The following is a 26,404-nucleotide window of genomic DNA, read 5'->3' as shown; positions in this document are numbered from 1 at the left end:
AGTTTTAAATTAGTTTCATACAAGAAAATTATTAACTTCAGATAATTTTAAATTATGATTACAGAACCAGTAAGGTTCTTAATAAGAACCATAATAGAATCTTATGATCTGGTTAAATTTTAAAAGCAACTACTAGTATTATTACTGACTAAAATACATTTTTACTCTCTTTCTATAAGGACATTTCAAAAATATTCGTTAAACCTATATCAAATTACTTACCATTTTAGGTAAGGGAAAGGTAGGAGAAGAAGACAGAAAACTTGGAACTCAAAAATTTTTTAGATAAATGTAAAATTGTCTTTATGGGTAATTGGGAAAATAAAATATTATTAAAATAATAATAAAAACAATATTTATTATAAACTACTAAGCATAAATCTTTAAAATAAAAAGCCATAAAAATACCTTCAACAAATCTTGTACTACTTGTCCATGTCCAAAATAGCATGCCAAATGAAGAGGAGTCCAACCCAAATTAGATTTACTTCTCCCTAAAAAATGTTATCAGAACACAAACTGTAGGCAAATGAAAAATTTTACATTCATAATAACTGTAATAGCAGTTGTTACTATGTAACAAAGTATCACCATAATGAGATGTTTTTTTCCCTAATGCTCCAGAACAATTTACTTCAACATTGCTTAGCCCCAGTGCAAGTAAATCTATTAAGCAATTGTGATATATTCTGGGTGTGTGACCCTGGGCAATTCATTTTCAATGATAAATGTAATTTTGTCTCAGGTAATTTTCTATATTTCTATACCAATGAAATGTATCTATCTTAAAACAAAAAGAAAGGCTAGGGAAAAGAAAAGAAAAAAAAGGAAAGGCAAAAAATATATATCTATATGTAACTGACATCATGAAGAATACTAAACCAAGACTCAAGAGATCTGGATTCTAGTCACTGATCTTCCACTAAGCATATATATGTGATCTTGAACAACTTATTTAACTCCTAGGAAACTCAATTTCTTTATTTACAAAACTGAAATGATTAGACTAAATGACCTAAGATTGATTCCATTTCTGAAATTCTATGATTTTAAATCCTTACTCAGTTTAATAAAGATGTTCTTTTTGTATAGTATCAATATCCTAAAAAATCCGTTTGAATATTGTACTAGGTTAAATATTCCTAATATACTTTTATGTATTTTTCAAAATGTTATAGATTTTTGTTTCACATAGCATTTGAAAAGATGTGGATGGAAAGGCTGGTGCTACAGCGGAATCACTTGAATACATTCTCAGATGAATAAACAATAGTATCAGAAGAAGTATACAGCTGGAATTAGAATTCAGGGGCAAAGTCCTAACTAGTATTCTTCATGATGTCAATTACATATAGATATATATATTTTTTGCCTTTCCTTTTTTTCTTTTCAACAAAAATCTTAAGATACCAAGACAAAATAGTCAACTACAGCAATCTAGTGTTTGACTAACTCAAAGATCCTAACTTTTGGGATAAGCATTCATTATTTGACAAAAACTGCTGGGATAACTGGAAATTAGTATGACAGAAATTAGGCATGGACCCACACTTAACACCGTATACCAAGATAAGATCAAAATGAGTCCATGATTTAGGCAGAAAGAACGAGATTATAAATAAATTAGAGGACATTAGGATAGTTTATCTCTCAGACTTGTGGAGGAGGAAGAAATTTGTGAGCAAAGATGAACTAGAGACTATTATTGATCACAAAATAGAAAATTTTGATTACATCAAATTAAAAAGCCTTTGTACAAACAAAACCAATGCAAACAAGATTAGAAGGGAAGCAACAAACTGGGAAAACATCTTCACAGTTAAAGGTTGTGGTAAAAGCCTCATTTCCAAAATTTATAGAGAATTGACTCTAATTTATAAGAAACTATGCCATTCTCCAATTGATAAATGGTCAAAGGATATGAATAGATTTTCAGATGATGAAATTGAAACTATTTCCACTCATATGAAAGAGTGTTCCAAATCACTATTAATCAGAGAAATGCAAATTAAGACAACTCTGAGATACTACTACACACCTGTCAGATTGGCTAAGATGACAGGAAAAAATAACGACAAATGTTAGAGGGGATGCGGGAAAACTGGGGCACTGATGCATTGTTGGTGCAGTTGTGAACAAATCCAACCATTCTGGAGAGCAATCTGGAACTATGCCCAAAAAGTTATCAAACTGTGCATACCCTTTGATCCAGCAGTGCTACTACTGGGCTTATACCCCAAAGAGATACTAAAGAACGGAAAGGGACCTGTATGTGCCAAAATGTTTGTGGCAGCCCTTTTTGTAGTGGCTAGAAACTGGAAAATGAATGGATATCCATCAATTGGAGAATGGTTGGGTAAATTGTGGTATATGAATGTTATGGAATTTTCTTTTTCTTTAAGAAATGACCAGTAGGATGAATACAGAGAGGCTGGGAGAGACTTACATGAACTGATGCTGAGTGAAATGAGCAGAACCAGGAGATCATTATATACTTCAACAACAATACTGTATGAGGATGTATTCTGATGGAAGTGGATTTCTTTGACAAAGAGAAGATCTAACTCAGTTTCAATCGATCAATGATGGACAGAAGCAGCTACACCCAAAGAAAGAACACTGGGAAATGAATGTAAACTGTTTGCATTTTTGTTTTTCTTCCCGGGTTATTTTTACCTTCTGAATCCAATTCTCCCTGTGCAACAAGAGAACTGTTCAGTTTTGCACACATATACTGTATCTAGGATATACTGCAACCTATTTAACATGTATAGGACTGCTTGCCATCTGGGGGAGGGAGTGGAGGGAGGGAGGGGAAAAATCGGAACAGAAGTGAGTGCAAGGGATAATGTTATAAAAAATTACCCAGGCATGGGTTCTGTCAATAAAAAGTTATTTAAAAAAAAATCTTAAGACACAAAGGCCAGGAAAGAGGTAGCAGAAAGAACCTTTTCAGATTTCAAATTTCAGTAATGCTGCTGCCCTAAAAAATGGAAAGCCTTTTTATCAGGAAGCTTATATATACCTCATTCAAAGCATGTAAAAAGTATATTCCATAAAGTTTTGAAAATGCATGTTGGCAGGAGATGGAACCAAGATGATGGAATAAAGATAGAAACTCTCCTACATTCCCCTTGAAATAATGTTAAAATATCATCTCAAAACAAATTCTAGATTGGCAAAACCAACAAAAGGTTGGAGTGAAATAATTTTCTGGTCCAAGATAGCTTAGAAGTTCGACAATAAATGTCTGTCTCACTGGGATGAGAGTGGAATACAAATTAGTGCAGGCTGGGCTCTGAAAAGTCAATAGCAAACTGTGGGGGAAAGTGAATCAACAACAGTGGCTTCCTGAGCTCTCATCTCAAAGATAATAAGGGAGTCAGACAATCAATCAGGAGATTACAGGCTACGCTTTGCTAGCACTGGATATAGGACTCTGCTGTATTACCTATACTCAGTTTGTGTCACAGTTCCAGGACGAGAAAGCAGCGAATTTAGGGTTCACTAGAGCCACAGGGGAGAGGGAACCCTGGTGAAAGTGCTTAAGGTGCTCAAGAATAAGACAAAAAGAAGGTTCAAAAAAAAGTAAACAAAAGATAGGCAGTAAGTTTTGAACTATTTACATTCCTACATGGGAAGATGATACTTATGTCTTAAGAATTTTATCAATAAGGGCAGTCAGAAGGAATATACTTAGAGACAGAGAGCATGTCGGTGAAGTGACCACAATGGTATGATTATCTAAAAAATTAAAATCATGAGGTAAAAAAGAGAAATGCACTGGGAGAAGAAAGAAGGAAGACATAGAATAGAGTAAGAAATGACAAAAAGGATAGTTTCAGAAAAACCTAGAAAAACTTTTATGAACTGATAAAAAGTGAAGTGGACAGAAACAGGAGAATAATGTACATAATAACAGCAATATTCTATGATGATCAACTGTGAATGACTTAGCTATTCTCAGCAATACAATGATCCAGACAATTCCAAAAGACTTACAATGGAAAATGCTATCCATCTCCAGAAAAAAGAACTAATGGTGTCTAAGGGTAGATCAAAGCATACTTTTTAAAGACCAATATAGAAATGTTTCACATAACTGTGGTTCTATATACTATATCAAATTGCTTATCTTAGAGAATCTGGAACTCAATTTTTCCCCCTGAGGCAATTGGAGTTAAGTGACTTGTCCAGGGTCACACAGGTAGAAAGTGTTAAGTGTCTGAGGTCAAATTTGAACTCCGGTCCTCTAGACTTCTGGACTGGTGCTCTATCCACTGTGCCACCTAGTTGACCCAGGAACTCAAATTTTTTAAAAAAGCTAATGCTAAAAATTATTTTTACAAGTAAATGGAAAAAAACATTATTTTTTTTTTTTTTAAAAGAAAGGATGAAGAGAAATACTTCAGATATTTCACTAAGGTTTCTTACAGTTTCTAAGGGAAGGCAAATTGAAATTATAAAGTTATTACAAACTATTCATCACTTTAGGAAGATTAATAATATTGTGCCTACATAAAAGTAGATAGCATATGAAGACTAATGTGAAAAATAAGAATCTAAACAAACTTACCTTTGCAATTAATATTGGCGATTACTTCCTTTCGCTCCACAGTTTCTAAAAGCTTCCTAACTTCTTCAGTGTTGCCATTTCTGGCATTATGGAGAAGTTGTTGTTCTGCTTCTGTACTCATTTCTAAATAAAATAACAAAGAATATTCCCATTACACGAACAATGCATGTTAATGATAATTAAAGGGCAAAGCTGAATAGAAAATTTAACTTTCAAATACTAAATCAAGAGAAACATGACAAGATTAAGATATTTACATTCTTACATAGGAAGAGGATACTTGTAATTCCTGAGAACTTTCTTATTATTGTGGCAGTTAGAAGAAATATATATAGAGAAGAGGGTACAGGTATAAATTGAATATGATAAGATGATATTTTAAAAGTAAAATTGATGAGGTCTAGATTTGGGGTACCTAAATGAAATTAGATTTTGTTGAGCTGTAGTGGCAGGTTTGGGGTACAGGGAGTCAAACAGAGCTCCCCTTGGATTCGGCGCAAGGATACAGTGGTAAATGAGGTCTAGTAGCAGCGCAAGTCCCCAATAAAAGCATTTATTGGCCCAAGAGCTAGATTGATAAAAGAGTTTATTATTGGTTTTGGAAGTAAGGAGATAGGTAAAGGTAGAGATAACGCTTCCTAGCTGTGTGACCCTAGACAAGTCACTTAACCCCATTTGCTTCAGGGGAAAAAGGAAAGAAAAGAAAAGAAAAAAAAAACAAAGGGGAGAGGTAGAATGGGTCATCTCATATAAAAGATGAAAGAAAGAGCTATTATACAGTACAGGGGAAGATGGAGGGGAAATATTTGAACTTTACATTTTTGTTTGTTTGTTTTTGTTTTTTTAACTTTACTTTCATCAGAATTGGCTCAAGGAAGTAATAACATACACACCCAATTGGGTATAGAATTCTATCTTACCCCATAGGAAAGCAGGAGAATAGCTTTTTGTAAATCATTATTTGCAAGTTGTTTCTCACATTTGATTGTGAGTTTCTTGTGAATAGGGCAAATTTTTTAATCTGTTTTATTTTTATTTGTATCCCCAGTATTTTGCAGGGTGCCTAGCATTCAACTGGTGCTTAATAAATGTTTACTGATTGACTGACTGACTAGTAAGTGCTTAAAATGCTTTTTTACCTATTCATTCACTTCATGTCTACCTATTGCGATAATTGATATAAGTATTTTAAAACAAACAACATCAGAAGAAATATTTATCAGATTAAAAACAGGAAAAATGGTTTTTTACCTAGAAACAAATTGTTCTTTCCCAAATGAAAAGAAATGGATTTTATCTGTAAAGAGTCTTAGAATAATATATCCTGGTCAGATTTGATACAAAACTCTTTGCATGTTCTTCTCAAACAATTTTTGGCCACTGTAATTAATAAGTAACAGAGTACCTAAATTTTTCATTAGATGCAGCAAAAAGGAGAATTAACACAAGAGAACAAAAAATGGAATAAACTGATATTGAAATAGAAAAGCAAGCTAGAAAATAACTGAACTGGAAAACTATTTAGAAACAATGTAAGACAGAGTTATAATTTGAAGGACAGATCCAGGAAAACAATAACTGAGTTAATATCACTTCCCATTTTTCAAAAATAAATGACCCACAAAGGATATGAACAGATAATTTTTAGACAAAGAAATTGAAACTATTTCTAGTAATGTGAAAAGGTGCTCCAAATCACTATTGATCAGAAAAATGCTAATTAAAACATTTCTGAAGTACCTGTCAGATTGGCTAAGATGACAGGAAAAGATAATGACAAATGTTGGAGGGGATGTGGGAAAATGTGAATGGATCCAACCATTCTGGAGAGCAATTTGGAATTATGCCCAAAAAGCTATCAAACTGTGCATACCCTTTGATCCAGAAGTTTCTACCAGACTTATATCCCAAAGAGATTTTAAAGGAGGGAAAGGGACGCACATGTGAAAAAATGTTTATGGCAGTCCTTTTTGTAGTAGTTAAAAACTGGAAACTGAATGGATGCCCATCAGTTGGAGAATGATTAATAAGTTATGGTATATGAATGTTACAGAATATTATTGTTCTGTAAGAATTGACCAACAAGATGATTTCAGAGAGGTCTGGAGAGACTTTCAGGAACTGATGCTAAGTGAAACGAGTAGAAACAGGAGATCATTATACACAGCAACAACAAGACTATATGATGACCAATTCTGATGGACATGGCTCTCTTCAACAATGAGATGATTCAAACCAATTCCAATTGGTCAGTAATGAAGAGAGCCATCTGCACCCAGAGAGAGGACTGTGGGAACTGACATAGCATTTTCACTCTTTCTGTTATTGTTTGCTTGCATTTTTGTTTTTCTTCTCAGGTTTCAGTTTTCTTTCTAGATCTGACGTTTCTTGTGCAGCAAGACAACTGTATAAATACATATACCATATATTACATTTAATATATATTTCAATATATTTAATATGGACTATTTGTCATCTGGGGGAGGGGAGGGGAAAAGGAGGGGAAAATTTGGAAATGAAGATTTTGCGAGGATCAATATTGAAAAAATTACCCATGCATATATTTTATAAATAAAAAGTTATAATAAAAAATAAAATAAAATAAAAAATAAATGACCCAAATGAACAAGTTCAATGAACTGCCACAAAGAGAAACTTAAAACTTCAATTCTGCCCCACAGATTATGAGACTTCCAGACTACATCATAAAAGGAAATTATGTAAATTGCCAGAAAAAAAAGAAAGACATCATCTACCAAAGAGCAAGAATCAAGCAGATCAGAGCAGACCAGGCTGAAGGGAATTCTGTTCCTTTCTCTCCTGCTCTTTCTCTCCCCATGGCAAATGTGCCCTTACCCAGATCCCACTAGGGATCCCTATTCCTTCTTGGAAATCCTCTTTTCCCTTTTATCTCTCTCAATGTAACTGAGTGGACATCTATTTCTCAATATCCCTAAAACAGAGGCTCTGAAAGATTTTCTTTCCTAAACTGACCCTTAGACCCACTTCCCCTCTATTACAACTGTCATCTCAAGTCCCACTTAAAAAACTAGTAAGTGCTTAAAATGCTTTTCAACCATCAATTAATTCACTTAACTTTATACTATAATCAAATAAATCAGTGATATAAAGATTTAAAAACAAATAAAATAGCTCCTGGAGTAGCACCCTGAATCCTTCTAGTGCCCAGTTGTAGGGCAGACACAGTTTCCTGAGCCCAGAAATGCATCAAGTTCCAATCTGCCTGGTAAGATGAATACAACAATGTTTTACCATCTGCTTCCCCCTCCACATTGTCTCCCCCACCCTCCGCATTCTAAGGTCCTTCATGCTTTGAACTTGCCCATTCATCATACCCATTGCCCACAATACCCTCCAGAATCCCCAGCATTGTCATTTGTTGTGCTACAAAATCCTAACACGGATAAGGGCCTTCCATCTACTTTGCAGCTAAATCCTCCCATATGTTAACTCCCTCTCATCATGCTTTTCTATTTGCATCCCCAGCACTTGGTACAAGGATTAACACATATAAATACTTTGTTATTTGTTTACCAGATAAACAAATCTGAAAAAAAAAAAAAAAAAAAAAAAAAAAAAACCAGAATCCAAAATTCTCTTCTTGACTCCATGACTCAGCACAATGTGCTAATATGCTTATAAAATTTTTACATTATATGAATATGGAAGGAAAATTTCACATTATATAGTTAGCCAATTATATATGTATCACTCCCCCAACTGTGGGTGTTCCTCAACTAATGGGGGCCTCTTTTCTTCTTGCTATACATTCTTTGACCTCATCACCCACTATGGGTTAAATTATCATCTCTGTATGGAAATTTTTATATAGAAAGAGTTCTATATCCAGTCCTGGTTTCTCTGAATTTCAATACCTCATCGTCATCAATTGCCTAACAAACAGATCTCATGATATTCCCTACCCACCAACTATCCCTCTTCCAAATTTTCTGCGAAAGACATCTCCTAGGTTTGTAACCTTAATTTTACCTCAACTTCTTCTATATATCCAAGCAGTTGCCAAATCTACTTTCATAGCATCTCTTGCATCCTACCATGCCTTTTTTTTTCTCATAAACCTTAGTTCAAAGCCCATATCACCTCCCACCTAAAACTCCTAAATGATCACTTACCTTAAATCTCTCAGCACTCAAGTCCATCTTATATTTTGTTCACAAAGTGATTGTCTACTAGCACAGATCTATGTAAATCCACCCACAAAAACCCAAATGGATCCCTACTGCTTCTATTATAAAATCCAAACTCCTTTGTTTAAAATTTTAAACCCTTTCATAATATGGCCCCAACCTATCTCTCCAAGTCCAGTGGATATTACTCCCCTTCTCACACCCTGAAATCCAAACAAATTGACCATTTCTTGCATCTTCAGATGTTATAGCTTGTCATCTCTCCAGATTCTATGCTCCAGACTCTGGACATCTGTCCAGACTTTGCAATGACTGTCCCCCATGACTGGAGTGAATTCTCTCCTCATCTTCACCTGGAATCATTCTCTTCCAGACAAAGAAGAGAAAGAAGACACAGCACAAGCACTTCCTTTTGTAATCCTCCCAATTACTAATGTGCCTTAAAAAATCATTTACCTGGAATATATTTGTTTTGATATTTATTCCCTCCATATATTTATATATGTACCTATTGTTTCCCTCAATGGATCATAAGTTCTTTGAGAACAGTTAACAAACTTTTATTTTTGTATCCTCAGCACCTAGCAATGTCTGGCACACAGCAGATATTTAATGCATGCTTGTTGACTGTTGACAAATTGACTAAATGTCAGAATTAAAATCCAAAACAAAAGAACAGCAACAAAAACGAATTTGACAGATTAGTAGAATTAAAGGCCAAATCTATTTAATAAGATGAAATTTAAGGAGGATAAATTTAAGGTCTTACTAATGGGTTCAAAAATATCAACTGTACAACTTTAAAATATGGGAGGCATAGCTAGACAATGGTGTTACATACTCTCCTATAGACAACAACAAAATGGTCCTTATACCATCTCTGTCCTTAATTCCCTAACTTACTGGCTGACTCTTCGCTCTTCCTCATCTTTTTCCTTCCTTTCCTCCCTCTCTTCCCCTTCCTTCTCACAAACTCTCAAATCTTACTCAAACTCTTCAGAAATGTTGTCAATATTTATTGCCTTTACTTCCCTTCCATTCACTTCAATCTTTAGAAACCTGACTTCTGATGTTAATGACTTAAAACTTCTCTCCAGCCAACTCTTAGTTATTAATCTGATGGTCTTTTCTCAGTTCTTACTCACCTTAACCTTTCTGCTCCATGACTGTTCCAGACTCATACCTGACATCACTAATTGCCTACAAGACATTTTAAATTAGATGCCCTAGAGACAGTGCAAATTCAATATGTTCAAAGGAGAACTCGTTATTTTTCTAAAATCCTCCCTTCGCAGTAAACTACCTTATTTATTAAGGGCATTACCATTCCTAGCAGTCTACTACATTCATTATTTCAGCATTATGTTTCACATTCATTCATATTCTCTCTGACTCCCTGTCTCTTTTCCTCCTCCTCCTCCTCCTCTTCTCCCTCTCTCTCTCCCTCTCTCCCTCCCTCTCTCTCTTCCCTCTCTCCCTCTCCCTCTTTCTCTCTTTCACACACACACACACACACCCCTCCCCCAAATCTTGCCATTTCTACCTCTATAACTTCCTTCACATGTAACCCCTTCCCTATTTACACAGCTATCACCTTAATTAATGCCCTCATTACCTCTCATCTAAACTATCCTAAAACCTGCCCACCAGTCTCTTTCCACTCCAATCTATCATCCCCACATGTATCAAAGTGATTTTCATTAAGTAAATCTGACCATGCCACTATCATACTTAAACCAGTCACTCCCTCTTACCTTTAAGATCCAGTCTAAAGTCCTACACAACCTATACTTCTATATTTATCCAGTACTTCCCCCTCAATATTTTGCACAGCTAAATTGTATTTGTCTCTGCTTCTCACATTCAGTACTCAATATTCCATCTCTGTGTCTTAGCATTGGATGGTCATCCCTCATGAGTGAAATTCATTCACTCACTTCTACCTCACAGAATTCCTCTCTTTTTTTCAAAACACACTTCAATTACCATCTTCTATATGAAGCCTTTCTATGGGGAAGCCTTTCAGGATTCCCCATCTCTTGGCACACTCCTTATGAACTGCCTTGTATTTATTCTATATATGCTTATATCTGTATCTATTTCCTCCAAAAGAATGTCAGCTTCTTAGAGTCAGAGGTTATTTCATTCTTTTGCCATAACCAGCACATAGCAGAGTGTCTTGGCTCACCTCAGGTGCTTAATAAATGTTTACTGACTATATTTGTATTTGCCACATCAACTGGAAGTTACTCTATGAATACATGAAGAAATAGTTATGCATAGAAAAAAGAATGCCTAAAGAAAACCAGATCTATAAGATGAAATTTGAGATAAATGTAAAATCTTAAACTTTTAGAAATCTCTTTCAAAAACACAAAATAAGTTAACATGGACAGACATTAGTTTGTAGGGAAATTTTCTGAAGGTTTCAGTAGACTGCAATTTGTAAATGACTCAAGAGAACAATGTAACAATCCAAAAAAATCTATTCTCAGTATCACCGAGAAGAAAGTCCCATTAATGCCATTGCACTCATTTCTTGGTATTACATTATGAGGAGATGCCCAGAGGAGTATGGTAAAGGACACAATGGAAAGAGACCTTTACAACATATCATGAGAGGATGGGTTGTAAGTAACTGAATATATTTAACTAAAGAGGAAAAACTTGTGAAGAATATGATAGAGGGATTAGACATATTTTGCTTGGTTCCAGAAAACAAAACTAGGTACAGGTGATCAGAAATTATTGAAGCTGATTTCAGTTTAATGTAAGAAAAAATTTCCTAACTATTAGAGCTATTTAAAAATGGAATGGGCTACTTTAAGAGATAATGAATTGCCCAGCATCAGAGGCCTTTAAGTAAAGACTAGATAGATGAATACAAATGACCAAAACAGGTGCTTAAAGTCATACAAGTAATGGGTTTTGTTTTTTAAGTTGAAAATCCCAACTAGTATGAAAAGTAGAAGAAATTCTGTAGAGAATTACATTTGGGTCAGGATAAGATGAATACTGGACTATGCCAGTAAAAAATTCCATGCAGGGTGTCTCTAAAAATAACAACTAGAATTTTCAGTAATTAGGGGCCATGAATGGTAAGCAAAAGAAGTTGCTAAATCCATGTTATATACACAAATACATAATAGTTACATTTTTGCTACAGTTGAAGTGACTTAGCAGTGTAGGCTAAACATTATCCTAAAGAAGGTAAGGTAATGGGATGCAAAGTATGTCTCCTTTAATTCCATGTTATTATAAAAAAAAAAACAAAACTAAGGCTTTAATAGGGTAAGGGACTGAAAATGACAGAACAAATATAGCTAAAGAAGAGTTGGCACCTAAGATAAGGAGAGAATAAAAAGTTATCTCTTGCTCTTGAGGAATTCAAATCACCTGGCCCAGATGAGCTACTACATCCTTGAGGACAAAAAGAACAAATAGATAAAACTGATGAACTCAATTAGTCATATTTGAAAAAGGGCAGAGCCATGATGGCACAGAAGAGGTAGCAACCAAGTAAACTCTCCCAATATTTCCCTACAAACAACCTTAACATAACTGGAGCCCATAGCCAATTGATTATGGATCCTAAAATAAAATTATTTAGGTATTTGTTGCATTGAGACACCCTAAGTTAAGCTCTTTCTCCAATCTGCCATATTGCCCCTTTTATAACACAGTAAACAATAAAACTGTGATTATGTCAATGGAGGGCTTCAGATACATAAAAGGCTAGGTCTACTTTCATACAATAGACCATGGTGTGAAGGAACACAAAAAATATATTTATTAAGCTCCTACTATATACCAGAAATTTCTTGACCTTTCTATATCATACTTACAATAGACCCGTTTTTCATATAGGAAGCCTACACAATTATCAACCTAATCTTTGCTCCTCTGTGCAAAGCTGGCTTAATTTTAACATGTAGTAGCATACCATATATAGTAGTATAGCATAAGGACTACCTTCTACAAAACACCTTTCCTTATCCTTTCAACTGTCAGTGCCCCTTCAAACTACCTTATATTTAATAATTCTGCATATGTTTTTCTTAATTCTTATTCTGTATACACTAAATATATTATCTTTTTTCTCCTCTATTAGGATGTAATTCCTTGTGTCAGAATTGTTTCATCTATTTGTATTCTCAACACTCACAATACACAAAGAAATCCAGTGTGACCTTAAAGATACTATATTGAGGTACAGCCATGTCATATGAACAATAACATGGCAAACTAAACATTTTTTCTACTCCCCACAATCTCTCAAGCTTCTTCAAAACATAGACTATGTTAAGGAAAAAGCAATTTCAGCTGGGGTTTTTTTTTTTATGGTCTATGATATTCAATCCAAAAGAAAGTAAACCTATTCCTCCCCTCCACAAAATCCAAGAACTGAATTTCAATGGTCCTGAGTTCATTCAGCATTCCTCCCCCACTTTATACAGTACAAGTACTGAGGCTGCACTAGTAAATTCAAGGACACAATAGAGGATTACATCAGAACCCTATATCCTGAATCCCTCTCCCTCTTTCCAGTGCCATACAGATCTCCAAGGTTCCAGGCTACATAAGTGTGCTTAGGCCTCCAAAACCTGCTTGGTCATAAGAGTCCTCAGAAGTTTAAAAAAAAAAAAAAAAAAAAAAAAAAAAGGCTGCTGGAAAATGCAACTAGAAACACTAACGCTCTAAAGCTCTAAACTTCTGGGTCCAGGAGAAGCAGATTCGGAACTGCTGATACCATGCTAGAGAACTAAGGAATATAGAGAATGGGATGGGTCAAGAGAACAGGACACCCACCCTAACTCTGTAGCATCACACCAAGCCTGAGGGAAAAAGCACAGCAATCAGCTGAGGCAGAGACTTATGAGTAGTAAATACTGAGAATTGCCGGGTGTGTGTCAGATTGGCTAAGATGACAGGAAAAAATAATGATGATTGTTGGAGGAGATGCGGGAAAACTGGGACATTGATGCATTGTTGGTGGAATTGCGAACGAATCTAACCATTCTGGAGAGTATGGAACTATGCTCAAAAAGTTATCAAACTGTGCATATCCTTTGATCCAGCAGTGTTACTACTGGGCTTATATCCCAAAGAGATTATAAAGAAGGGAAAGGGACCTGTATGTGCACGATTGTTTGTGGCAGCCCTTTTTGTAGTGGCTAGAAACTGGAAACTGAATGGATGTCCATCAGTTGGAGAATGGCTGAATAAATTGTGGTATATGAAAATTATGGAATATTACTGTTCTGTAAGAAATGACCAACAGGATGATTTCAGAAAGGCCTGGAGAGACTTACACGAACTGATGCTGAGTGAAATGAGCAGGACCAGGAGATCATTATATACTTCAACAACAATACTAGATGATGACCAGTTCTGATGGATCAGGCCATCCTCAGCAACGAGATCAACCAAATCATTTCTAATGGAGCAGTAATGAACTGAACTAGCTATGCCCAGAAAAAGAACTCTGGGAGATGACTAAAAACCATTACATTGAATTCCCAATCCCTATATTTATGCACACCTGCATTTTTGATTTCCTTCACAAGCTAATTGTACAATATTTCAGAGTCTGATTCTTTTTGTACAGCAAAATAACGTTTTGGTCATGTATACTTATTGTGTAATCTAATTTATATTTTAATATATTTAACATCTACTGGTCATCCTGCCATCTGGGGGAGGGGGTGGGGGGGTAAGAGGTGAAAAATTGGAACAAGAGGTTTGGCAATTGTTAATGCCACGCATTATAACCTGTAAATAAAAGGCTATTAAATAAAAAGAGAGAGAGAGAGAGAGAGAATGAATATGAATGAGAATTGCCGGGTGTGGGAAGTGGCTGAGACATTTTGAGATCCAATCCCTAAGGAAACCACAATCAGAGGTGAGGGCCTCAGGAAATAAACGACAAAGAAAATAATGGTGAGAAAAAGACTGAAAATAGAACAGAAATCAAAGATTTCTAGAAATATCAAAGAGCTTAAACATAAAAAGAATTTACAAGAAAGGCAGTTCTGAAGGGAATATGATCTCCAGATCCAGTCAACAAGAACAGATATAAATACTGCAAAATGAAGGATAAGACAGAAGATTCTGTGGCATTTTAAGAGAACAGGGAATCTCAACAACACATTATTCCAGATAGGTTAAAATAAAAATGACAATTATGAAAGCAGAATTTATACCCTATGCATCAAAAATAATGAACAAAGGCCAGCTAGTGGGTATAGTGAACAGAGCACCAGTCCTGAAGTCAGGAGGACCTGAGTTCAAATCTGGTCTCAGATACTTAACACTTCTTAGCTGTGTGACCCTGGGCAAGTCACTTAACCCCAATTGCCTCAGCAAAAATAATACTAATGAGCAAAAAAGAAAAACTGAAGTAATGGCAAACTTCACTAAAGAAACAAAAGAAAAGAGTAGATTGAGAATACAAATACACAAAAGTGAAGGACAATCTAGAAGAATTTTTAAAAATTAAAAATATATTTATTATACAAGCAAAACATACTTCTGCAAAGAAATTATATATAGCACAATCTAGGGATCACAGGTCTCCCAAAAGAACAGAAAGTTACAAAAAAACCTTAATATTAAATGATGAAAAAAATAATAGAATTATTTGATATAGTTTTTTTTTACATGCTAGCAATAGCATTAGGACAAGGAAAAGGAATTAAGGGCATAATGATAGGTAAAAAGGAGATAAAATTATCCCTAATGATTTTTGTTGTTGTTAATGATGATAATGGCTAATTTGGAAAACTCCATGGAATCAGCAAAGTTACAAGTTACAAAAGAAATCCTCAAAATTCAGTAACATTTCTATAAAATAATACCAAAACAATAGAAGCAAGAGTAAAAAGAGAAAACTTATAATTTTCTCTTCTCTAAAATATAATGTTCCCTGGGAGCAGGTTTCTTGGAGGGCTCTGGAGGCAGTCTTAGTTTCAATACAGAGTAATCACCCCAAAACACAGCCAGGAATTAAAATCCAAATCCTTTATTTTCTTCTTCAAAGTCCTGAATCTTTTCCTGGTACCTGGTTAGTTTTCTTAGAGGCCTATCTCTCTCCTTGGTTCCAAGAGCTCTTGCTGCTAGTCCTTTGTCTCTTTCAGCTTCAGCCTCTCTCTCCGAATCCAAAGCCTCCAGCCGGCACAAAGGTGGAAGTTGGAATGAAACTGACTCTGCCTCCGAGAGTGGGCTTGTGGGCTACTGACTTGTGAATCTCCCAAAGTCTCTAGTGGGCTTGTCCTTTAGTGGGCTCCTCCTTATATATGCTCTCTTAAGGTGTGAATTCTAAAGGTATGAACTAAGTACATTAAGTATTGTCTCTATCAATTCCAGTGACTTAGCATCTTGTTTCAAGTTCTAGCCCATAACAAAAACTAATTCCAAATAACTATTAATGGATAAAATATAAGTGTATATACATACACATATATATATGCAAAATTATTCTATACATACTTCTATTTACCAGCTAATTTCTCTAATAATACACAGGGTCTGGTTTCCAAGATAGGTAAACAATATACATATACACATCTATATCTATCTACATCTATAGATATGTATATAATAGTCATTCCCCAATAGTTAAATGTACAAAGATTATAAACAAATAGCTCTCAAAGCTATTTGCAAAGTCTCAAAGACTTGCAAAGAATTCACAATCACATAAGAAAATTTCAAAAACATTAATAAGAGAAGTGCAAATCAAAATAGTCCAGGGACTTCATTTCACACTTTGAAAAATTGGCAGAATTGACAAAAAATTAGCAACATTCAATGTTGCTGGGATTGTGAGAAGAGAGGCATATTAATGTATTATTGATGGAGCTATAAAATAATATAAACATCACAGAAAGCAGTTTGTAATTGTGCAAATAAAATGACTAAACTGTCTATATCCTCTGATGTGCAGACTTCATTATTAGACTCACACCCCAAGGAGGTCATTGATAAGAAAAAAGTCCCTATATGCTCCAAAACGTTTGTGGCAAGACTTTTTATGATAACAAAAAATCATATACAAAGATGCTTATTGATTGGAAAACGGTTAAACAATTTGTGATACATGAATGTAATAGAATACTAGAGTGCTATAAAAAATGGTGTGTGTAATGAATACAAAGAAGCATGGAAAGATCTATATGACCAATGAAGCAAGCAGACCCAGGAAAACAATATACACAGTAACTACAAAAATGTAACTGGAAATAACAATTACATACCAAAAAAATCAAAATAAATAAAATAGAATTATAAAGATCAAATGGGATACAAATAAAGAAGACACCCCAGCCAATCCCTTTATGGAGGTGAGGGCCACAAGTATTACACACTGCACATTCTTTTGGACTTTTTCAATGAATTAGTTGTGCTTTTTTTTTTCTCTCTCTAAAAAATGCTATTTGTCATATGGAAAGGCTATACATACATAAAATATGATGGTGATATAATAAACATAAAATATCAATTAAAAACTAAATTTAAAAAAGAATATTACCTTAAAGAAATACTTTGGAATACTCATCTGATAATAAAAGACAAAAAACAAATTAAGTTTTGTTGTTATCTGCAAGAAATTTTAACCCACATTTTAACCTTATTCAGAGTCAAAACTAGTACTGTGTTTATACTTCAACATAATTAGAGGTACTTGTGTCACACAGAAAACTTTTAAAGAAAGATTTAGAGCAGAACAGAGATTCTGTCTCCACAAGATCCAAGCCACATCATAAGAACAAGCAAGATATGCCACAAGTTCACGGTAATAATTGATCATACTGCCTCTAAAAAAAAAACATGTTATGTCTCTCAGTGCATTTCCAGTATCTACCCCACCTCTCTTTCAGGTCATTTTCTGGTATGATTTTGAGCTATAAACCTTCCAGCAAAAGTTCCCTTTTTAGAGCTTATCTCAGAAAATAAATAAGAAGTCACATTCAAGAATTTGAATTAACAAGGAATACTGAGAATAATTTGCTCTCAAGAAGTTTGAGATAAAAACTTGTTCAATGTGACTTTCTTCTTGTTTCTCCAAGACCTCCAGGATCAACTTAAACTTCTAATTGAATGTAATTTTTCTTACGTTATTATTTTAGATATTTCATGAAATCACTAAGTTCCATTTAGAACCTAATTTAGGTTCCTCAAGTTCCTTGAGGGTTAGTACTGCTTTTTACCTCTTTTTGCATCCCTAATATTTAGCACAGTGCCTGGCACACATTTGGCACTTAAAACATGCTGACTAATTGGGCAATTGTAATTTTTAAGGAGTTATTTTCTTCAATTAGATTTTTAAAGTCTCTTACCAAGTTAATGCTCTTCATAATTTTCTTGATTAGTTCTCACTTCCCCACTTTTTTTCCTCTACTACTCTTCTTTGATTTAAAAAATCTTTTAAAAATCTTTCTTTTGCTCTTGCTTCAACTCTTTTAATAATTGTTTTCTGATTTATGTCCAATATGCACTTCTTCTTTGAAGTTCTGCTTGTATATATTTCCATGTTACTGTCTTCTATTTTGTGTCTGAGGCTTCCCAATCATCATATAGTAGTTCTTTATGGTCAGGTTCTTCTTTCGTTTGCTCAGATTCTTTTAGTCTACTTCTTGACTCTGGACTTTATATTAAGTTAGGCTCTGATCATTTCTGTTCAGTCTGGAATCCTGCAAGTTTTCAGAAAGAGGCCTATTCACTGCCGTCTGGATCTGAACTCTGAAAACTTCTGACCTACGTTGGCTTGTTGGCTTGTGTGTGGTTGAATTTTGGTACACTGTTAGGTTCATTCACTATTTGCCCTCTTGGAGATTCAGAACAGGTTCTGCAAGTTCAGAGCAAATGAAATGCTGGCTCCCATTTGGTCTTGTTATCTGCCATGGTTTTCCCACCAGATTTCTATGGTAGGCTAAGAGTTTAAACTAAGTCACCTTTCAGTTCCTGGGTTCAAAGCCACACTGTTAAGCTTTTGGAATTTGTTTCAGACTCAATACTTTGCTAGGCTGAGCTTGGTTTCAGCCACTCCTCAGAGCCCTGGATCTATGATCCAGAACTGGGTAATGGGTGACAGTTGTCACATGGCATCTGTTCCTGCTCCAGCACTAGTTCAGGAGTTCCCTTCAGATCTCTCTTAATGTTTCATGTCCTGGTTCTCTCTTTATTCCCTTTCTATACCTGAGCACTGGAATGCTCCTGGTCCAGCCCCTGCTGCTACTGCCATCCTGAGCTCCTGGACAGGTCCTATCTAAGTGTCCAAAGAAATCCATTTGTCTTCTTAAGCTGACCTAAGCTAGAAAAAAATGACTTACTGTGACTTCTTTTTGGCTCTCCTGTTCAGAATTTGTCTTGGCATGTTTTCTAAGTTGTTATAGAGGAAATATGTTGGCATAGCTAGGCAAACATTCTCTCATTCTGCCATACTGATTCTGTACCCCCTTAAAATACCAGGCTGAAAACTAACCAGGGGATTGACATGACCAAATCAGAACTCTAACATTATCTCTGCAGCTATACCAGAGAGGCTGCATGAAAAAGCCATTGGAGAAGAGAGAGACAGTAACAATTAGTATGCTACTATCACAGGAGGTAAGGGGTGAAAGGTGCCTAAAAGAAGGTATTGGAAAGAAAACTGTAGAGAAGGTGATGGATACTAGAGATTGTACAAAGAGAAAGAACTGACTTCACATGGCACCAGATGGGAAAAGTTATGGATAATTCACAGTACAAAATAAGTAACTAAAAAGACGATACAAAGAGAAAGAACTGACTTCACATGGCACCAGATGGGAAAAGTTATGGATAATTCACAGTACAAAATAAGTAACTAAAAAGACGATAGCGGTACCCTTGAAAAAAATAGAAGACAATCTAGAGAACAGTATTTTGAACATATTTTGAAATACCAATGTGACATCCAGGCAGAGATTACAGACATGTCTCTAAAGATGTATAAGGTTCAGAAGATAGATAAAACTAAATATATATAGATTTGGAAGTCATCTGGGTAGAGATGATCACTATACATGAGCTAATGAAAACATAAGAAGGTCTAGAACACAGCTTTAAGAAACACCTACTGTCAAGGATCAGGAAACTGATGATTCATCAACAACGGGAGCTTAAGCATGGTCAAACTGGTAGAAGAACATGAGGGAAATGTCAAGAAAGTCAAGAGAGAAGAGAGAATTCTGGAAGCAGAGGGTCAAAAATATTAAAAGCTATACACCGGTCATTGAGAACAAATACTAAGAAAAAAGTCCCAAATGTAGCAATTAAGAAATCACTGATAATTTTAGTGAAATTTATTTCAGTAGAGCAATAAAGTTAGAGACTAATTTTAAAACACTAGGAAATGGTTGGCACAGAAATAGATGGAGCAAAATTAAACAACTCTAGGAATTTTGAAGAGAAATTTTTTTTTCTTCAAAAACAGAAGTTATATAGATTGATAATGATAATATATAGATTGAGTGGGGTAAAATAAAGGTTTTTGAGGAATGAGGGAAATATTTTCATATTTGTAAAGGAGCTAGTAGAAAGGAATGATCAATAGTATAAGCTCTTGAATCAAGGATTATATCAGAAGTACAAGTAGAAGTGTTTGCTCTGAAAAGGCAACTGGAATAAAGCAGGACTGAATGGACAAAGTTTTGAGGTGTGAAATAAGGGAGGCAATTTATAACAGATGATTCCCAATTATTTCAGTAAAGCAGGGGTTAATCTAATGAGTAAAGTAGGGTAATCTGATGAGAGAGAAGGCGATAAGCAAAGCACTAGACAACTCAAAGAGAGAAAACATTTGAAAAAAGAACTCTGAAATCAGGGACAATCAATCAACGATACAGGATTTCCATGCAAGACTAAAGGCCCAATTGGGATAGAGCACATGAATGTGTCAACAATATGCCACAATCCTCCAGTTGTGTTCAGAGCATGGAAGAGAAGACATATGATAGTTGGAGTTGAAGAGTGGTAGGATGTGGATGCCATAGCATAAAAGAGCAAAGGATTGAAACAGATAATTCAATGACATTTGTTTTACACAATTTAAACAATTAAAATATATAATTTGTGCCTATTCTGAACAAGTCACAAAATCTGGCAAAAAACAGGCAAACCTAAGAAGGAATATTGATGTTTCAATTCCTATAAAGTTGAAATCAATCTGTAAAAGACAATAATAGCTCTTATGGCAAATGCAAGGTACATGTGTGCATTTAGAGTAGGAAGGCTAATTATGGCTTAATCTTGTTCCACCTTGCTACCTCTTATTTCTAGGAAAAGTCATCAGCTAAAACATAGTAGTCAAAAACCTGACAAGATCAAGTGAAACAATTAACAGACAGAATCTTAAAATTAACAATAAATAAGCTAACCTCTTTATCAAAATAAGGAAAATTTTCAATTGTTAATTCTCAGTTCAATTAAACTTTATTCTTAATGTAGAATGAACAGTCTTTCAATAATCTTTTGTATCCTTTCAAAATACACAAACACACACATACACACATATGTCTTTTAGAAATGATATAGTAAGAAATGTAAACTATATAGTTTATAAATTACTGAGATATAATCCACTCATATTATTCTTCATCTCCTATTTTAAAAATTCTATTTTGTTGTAATAACTTGTAATAAAGCGGTTACATAGGGAGGAATCAAGGTTCTTTTAGAAGAGTGAAATGGATTACTCTATTCTGTAAACTGCTGTTAGTATTGTAGCAATACAATGCATAATGCATAGGGTTCAGGTATTGACATGTGATGTGTTTATAGCTTTAATAATTCAGTCTTTTGAGCAGAAGTCTGCTAAAAAAAAAAAAAACTGTGTGCCTATGAGAGCAAGGCTACCTAGTATGATAGCTGAGATAATTGGGAGCAATATGAGAAGGTCTCCTATTTTGTGGCTATCTTGTTCATGCAAAGTGCCATATCTTCAAAATACAGACTTGTTCTCTAGGCACTTATCATTATATCTTTATGGAAGGCAGTTATAAAAAAAAGCATATTTAATTCTTATAAAATTGTGCAAAATATACAATGAATCAGAGTTTTTCATGAATCTTAATTTGATCAAGATGATGTCTGATCATCAAACAAGACTAAGAGCTTTTATAAGCTAATAATAAGTAAAGGAATGGATACAACTACAACTTTTCTCCTTTTCTGTTTCCTTTTCTGTTCTGATAGAATTGTTAATTACTAATCCTTTCTTTCAAGACTCAGATAGATTTTCCTACTTCCACAAAACTTTTCCTAGTTCCCCTACATAAAACAGATCATTTCCTTCTCAAATAGTTTGTAATAGGTCCTTTGATATGACCTCCTCTAAGCAAGTGTATCTTGCTCACTCTTATATGTGAATTCATGTTTTATCTGAAATGATTTTCATCACTAATTTCCATTTCCATATAATTAAATTTCTACATACTAAATTTCCTGCAACATACACCTAGAAGAATATGAGTTCTCAGAAGATCATTACATATTTCAACAACAATACTATATGATGATCAATTCTGATGGACGTGGCCCTCTTCAACAATGAGATGAACCAAATCAGTTCCAATAGAGCAGTAATGAATTGAACCAGCTACACCCAGCAAAAGAACTCTGGGAGATGACTATGAATCACTACATAGAATTCCCAATCTCTCTATTTTTATCCGCCTGCACTTTTGATTTCCTTCACAGACTAATTGTACAGTATTTCAAAGTCCGACTCCTTTTATTCAGCAAAATAACTGTTTGTACATGTATACATATATTGTATTTAACTTATACTTTAACATATTTAACGTGTATTAATTGGTCAACCTGCCATCTGGGGGAAGGGGTGGGGGGAAGGAAGGAAAAAGTTGGAACAAAAGGATTTGCAACTGTCGATGCTGAAAAATTACCTATGCATATATCTTGTAAATAAAAAGCTACAATAAAAGGAAGAATATGAGTTCTAATATATTCGAATTCACAATTTCAACATGTTAAATCATAAAAAGCATTCTACTTTTGTATTTTGTGAATACCTCAAAACAAATATACTTGAAGGAAGAAAAAAAACAGTAGAATATTTAAGTAGCATTAACTATTTAAAATAGGGAATGACTATTTTTTAAAGTAGTCAAGCGTAGTAAAGTAATAAAGTAAAGTAAAAATTTTTGTGGTTTGGTTTGGCTTTGTTTTTATAAATTTTCAAGCTGCAAATGATCAGAAAGTTCCAAATTGAGGGAAAGAAAAGAGGAATAAAAAGGAAAATGTTGGCTGAAAGAGTCATCATATAAGCCTAAAGGCATTAGAGCTCCCCACACTGCTACAAAGTTTTGCTAACTCAACAGGGGCTATTTATAATGTTATCAAAGACCTCAAGACTCTACAAAAACCGCATTCACATCCAACAGTTACTTTAACTTAAACATGCTGCTGAAATTGTTGAGAGGTCATCACTAACGGTTCTGTTCTGCACAGTAAAAGTAAAAAAAGAATTGCCAACTTCCTCCCTTCTTTCTATAGATTTAAGTATTACTTAAATAGTTAGCACGTGGATGAAACTATATTTCTTAACCTTTTAATTAATCGAAGAAAAAGCTTTTTGAAGTTCTAATATAAGAACTAGGAATTTCTAGCTAAAATACTGATAGTAATAACCTATAGCGGGATTAGAAAGTATTATTCGCTCAAGAGTAATAATTTCCACAAGGCACTTTACCTAGATTTTTTCAATGGAGCCTCAAAACAACGCCTACGTCAAGGTAACTGCTAGGAAATGGAAATTTCAAGGATAAGGAAACAGATGAAATAAATTGCTCAAGCTGACAGGGTGACATTATTAATGTCAAAGGTGCTAACTGAATCCAGATCTTCTTTACTCTGAACTCAGCATTCTATTTAGTATATAATACCACTTAAATAGAATTTTCCAAATCCTGAATAAGGACATTAAGGCTTTTTTCTCTCCAACAGAACGCACTAATTAATAATATTGCAAAAGTTACATGACAGAATATACAGAAGAAAATTACAAATTCATGAATGCTCTAAGTGATACTTTTTAAAGTGAGATTTGAAACAATTGCAAAGCCGCGTAAATCCATAACATTTCAAAATACGGGTTTAAAGTTACAAGTTGTATTGATAACAGCTCAAAGTCACATTAAAAAAAAGAAAGCCAGATGAAGGCAAACTGGTGTAGTTAAGACACCTTCCAATCCATCAAGTCAAATTGCTTAAACCGCGTTACCTCTAGTCTCAAGGTACATAAACAACTCCCGAAGGTGATTTAACGTAGGCTGCGCAGCCGCAGATTTCCAAGGGTCCTCTACTCCCCCTTCCCCGAATCCACACAACCATGCAGCCAGTGAGACGGACCCGCGGGTCCGAAGTGAAACTGGTCACATGAGGAGCTCCTGACTCCAGTGAAAGAAGCAACGATCTTCCGCTCGGGAGGAAAGGAAAGTAAGGGCAGGCGCGTCTCCCGCCCCCTTACACACCACAACAAACCCACGCCAGCGCTTAGAAAGCCAGCAGGCAGCCGCAACAGATACTAACCGCCGGCTACTTGGAGCAACTCACTTCCCGCGGCGCGGCCGGCGCTGGAAAGCCGAGTTCTCCACCGAGGGGCCGCCCGGGGAACGATCGCGGGGAGCTGAAGGCGCAGACGGGAGTCAGACCCCCGAGCAGGGCGGAGACCGGAGGCTGAACAAAGAGCGAGGGAGTGGGGGAGGGGAGGAGGCGTCACGGGAGACGGACAGACTGATGGACTCTTCCCTTGTCCCCTCCCCCCCACTCACTTCCCTCTCCCACTCTGGAAAGCGTCAGCCAGCTCTCGTTTTTCGTACTCTCCAGAGAGATGTCCCCCGGGTCCGGGGATCAGGGTTCACGTGGCTGGAGATGGTGGCTCCTACCCTAGCTGGATGCATCCATTCGTCCGTCCCTCCCTCCCTCCGCCTCCGCCTCCGCCTCCGCGCACGCGGCTCGCTCCCTGCGCGTGCCCCGCAGCCTCGTCCCCGCAGTCCTAGCGGGAGCGCGCGCGCTTCCCCGAGCCCCCTTTATTGTCCCACTACCACTACCACCATCTCCAGGCACGTGACGGACCTGGCAGTAGCCCGGGCGGAACTTGGTGCTCCGGTCAGCCGGGTCCGGCGGGCGCATGCAGCTTTACAAGAGTCCATAAACTTGGGCAAGAAGAGCCAGCTTTGGAACGCTTTTAGACCGAACCTTAGGGGACAGTGCGCCCACGCCGGGGGAGCTGTCCACTCTGCGGAACCCGGGAAGGTCCTACATTGGTGCATAACCCCCCGAGGGTGGCGCGTCCCATCCAAACGGAGGTCACCTCTACACATGGCTCCCAGCAATGCCTTAAAAAGAGGGGAGCCATGATGCTTCAAAAAATGATGTCGTTCAAATACTTACATATGTCAACTTGAGCAAAACATTTCCTCTCCCTAGGCCTCAGATTATTCATCTATTAAGTGAGGGAGTTGGACCACAAACATAGCTTTCCGGGTTCAGATCTTTGATCCTATGTTAATAATCTTTCAGTAGTGTTCTGGTTAGAGTAGCCTTGAGGTCGTAGGGTGTTTGCGTTAAGCGGGAAAATTAGCTCTATCTGCCGTAAATAAAGCAATCTGTTTGGTTTTGCTTTGGTATAACAAAAAGAAAAAAATATAAACAAGACTTGGGAGGAAAACTAAGTTCTCCTAAGGAGATCAGTGATTACAAAGTTGAGATTTAATTTCTTTAAATTAAAACATTTTTGAAAGAAACATGGAAAGCATTAAACTGGGAGTATTCTATTGAAATAATGCAAACATTTATAAACTTAAAGATTTGACAGAAATATTAGTACCTGTACTGTGCCCTTCTAGCAGCGCACAGAGAACATTTAGCAAACATATAGCACTTAATATGTGCTTTTTAATTATCATTCTGAGTAATCCTCACAACAATCCAACTCACAATTGAGGCAAACAGGTTGAGTTGCTTGGCCAGAATCACACAGCTTGTGTCAGAAACCAATGTCTGAGCTCTTCCTCCCTTCCAGGTCCAGTGCTCTATCCACCTGCTAATATGTATTACTTTATAGATGTCGATACGGTGTTAAAATGACTAGGAACATAGCAACTCTCTCTTCCTATTTTTTCATACTGTCTCTTATAGTAAATTTTTGGGAAACCAAGAAAAACAGGCAGCTGGGACAACTAAGAAAATAGTTTTCTCCCTTCCATTTTTGCTATCTTCTCATTTAATGGTTTTCCTTTGTTTGTGAAGATTTGACTGACAGAAACTTAGTCAACTTAATTCAGTGACTAACATCATTATTATGTGCAAATTATGTTTCAATTGATCAACAATGTCCCTGGTTTATTTTACTTATCAAAAAATGACAAAGTGGTATCAGTTAATTTAGAAGCAGATAGGGATGAAACATATATAAAGAGAAAAGGATAACAGAAAAATCCTTTTCTTCCTCTCCTTATTAAATAATATTTCCTATTAAATATAGGTAGAGAGACTGGGTTAAAAAACAAAACCAGATGACATATCCTTTATATTATATTAGGCTATATTTAAATTTCTATACAAATTTCTAAAAATTACACTATTGAGGAATAGAATATTTAATAGTCAAGACCAG

The 26,404-nt window shown here is 35.7% G+C and overlaps 1 protein-coding gene across 4 annotated transcripts in view; it reads right to left on the bottom strand.

The window, feature by feature from the left end:
• Positions 1-24,393, bottom strand: part of OSBPL1A (oxysterol binding protein like 1A) — a 269,237-nt gene extending 244,844 nt beyond the window's left edge. For 2 of the 4 annotated variants that reach the window (XM_031946508.1, XM_031946510.1), the window contains exons 1-3: positions 24,008-24,221; positions 4,577-4,699; positions 409-494 (exon numbers count right to left, since the gene is read on the bottom strand). In XM_031946508.1, coding sequence (XP_031802368.1) covers positions 409-494; positions 4,577-4,699; positions 24,008-24,026 — 228 coding nt within the window. In that variant the 5' untranslated portion in view covers positions 24,027-24,221. Of the gene's footprint in view, positions 1-408; positions 495-2,446; positions 2,463-4,576; positions 4,700-24,007; positions 24,222-24,315 lie in introns of those variants that run through there. The other 2 variants (XM_031946509.1, XM_031946511.1) reach the window with 2 other exon arrangements.
• Between the last annotated feature and the right edge of the window lie 2,011 nt (positions 24,394-26,404).

This window comes from Sarcophilus harrisii, chromosome 1 (assembly GCF_902635505.1).
Source record: "Sarcophilus harrisii chromosome 1, mSarHar1.11, whole genome shotgun sequence".
Classification (NCBI taxonomy): Eukaryota; Metazoa; Chordata; class Mammalia; order Dasyuromorphia; family Dasyuridae; genus Sarcophilus; species Sarcophilus harrisii.
This window is presented reverse-complemented; position numbering and strand designations above follow the sequence as displayed.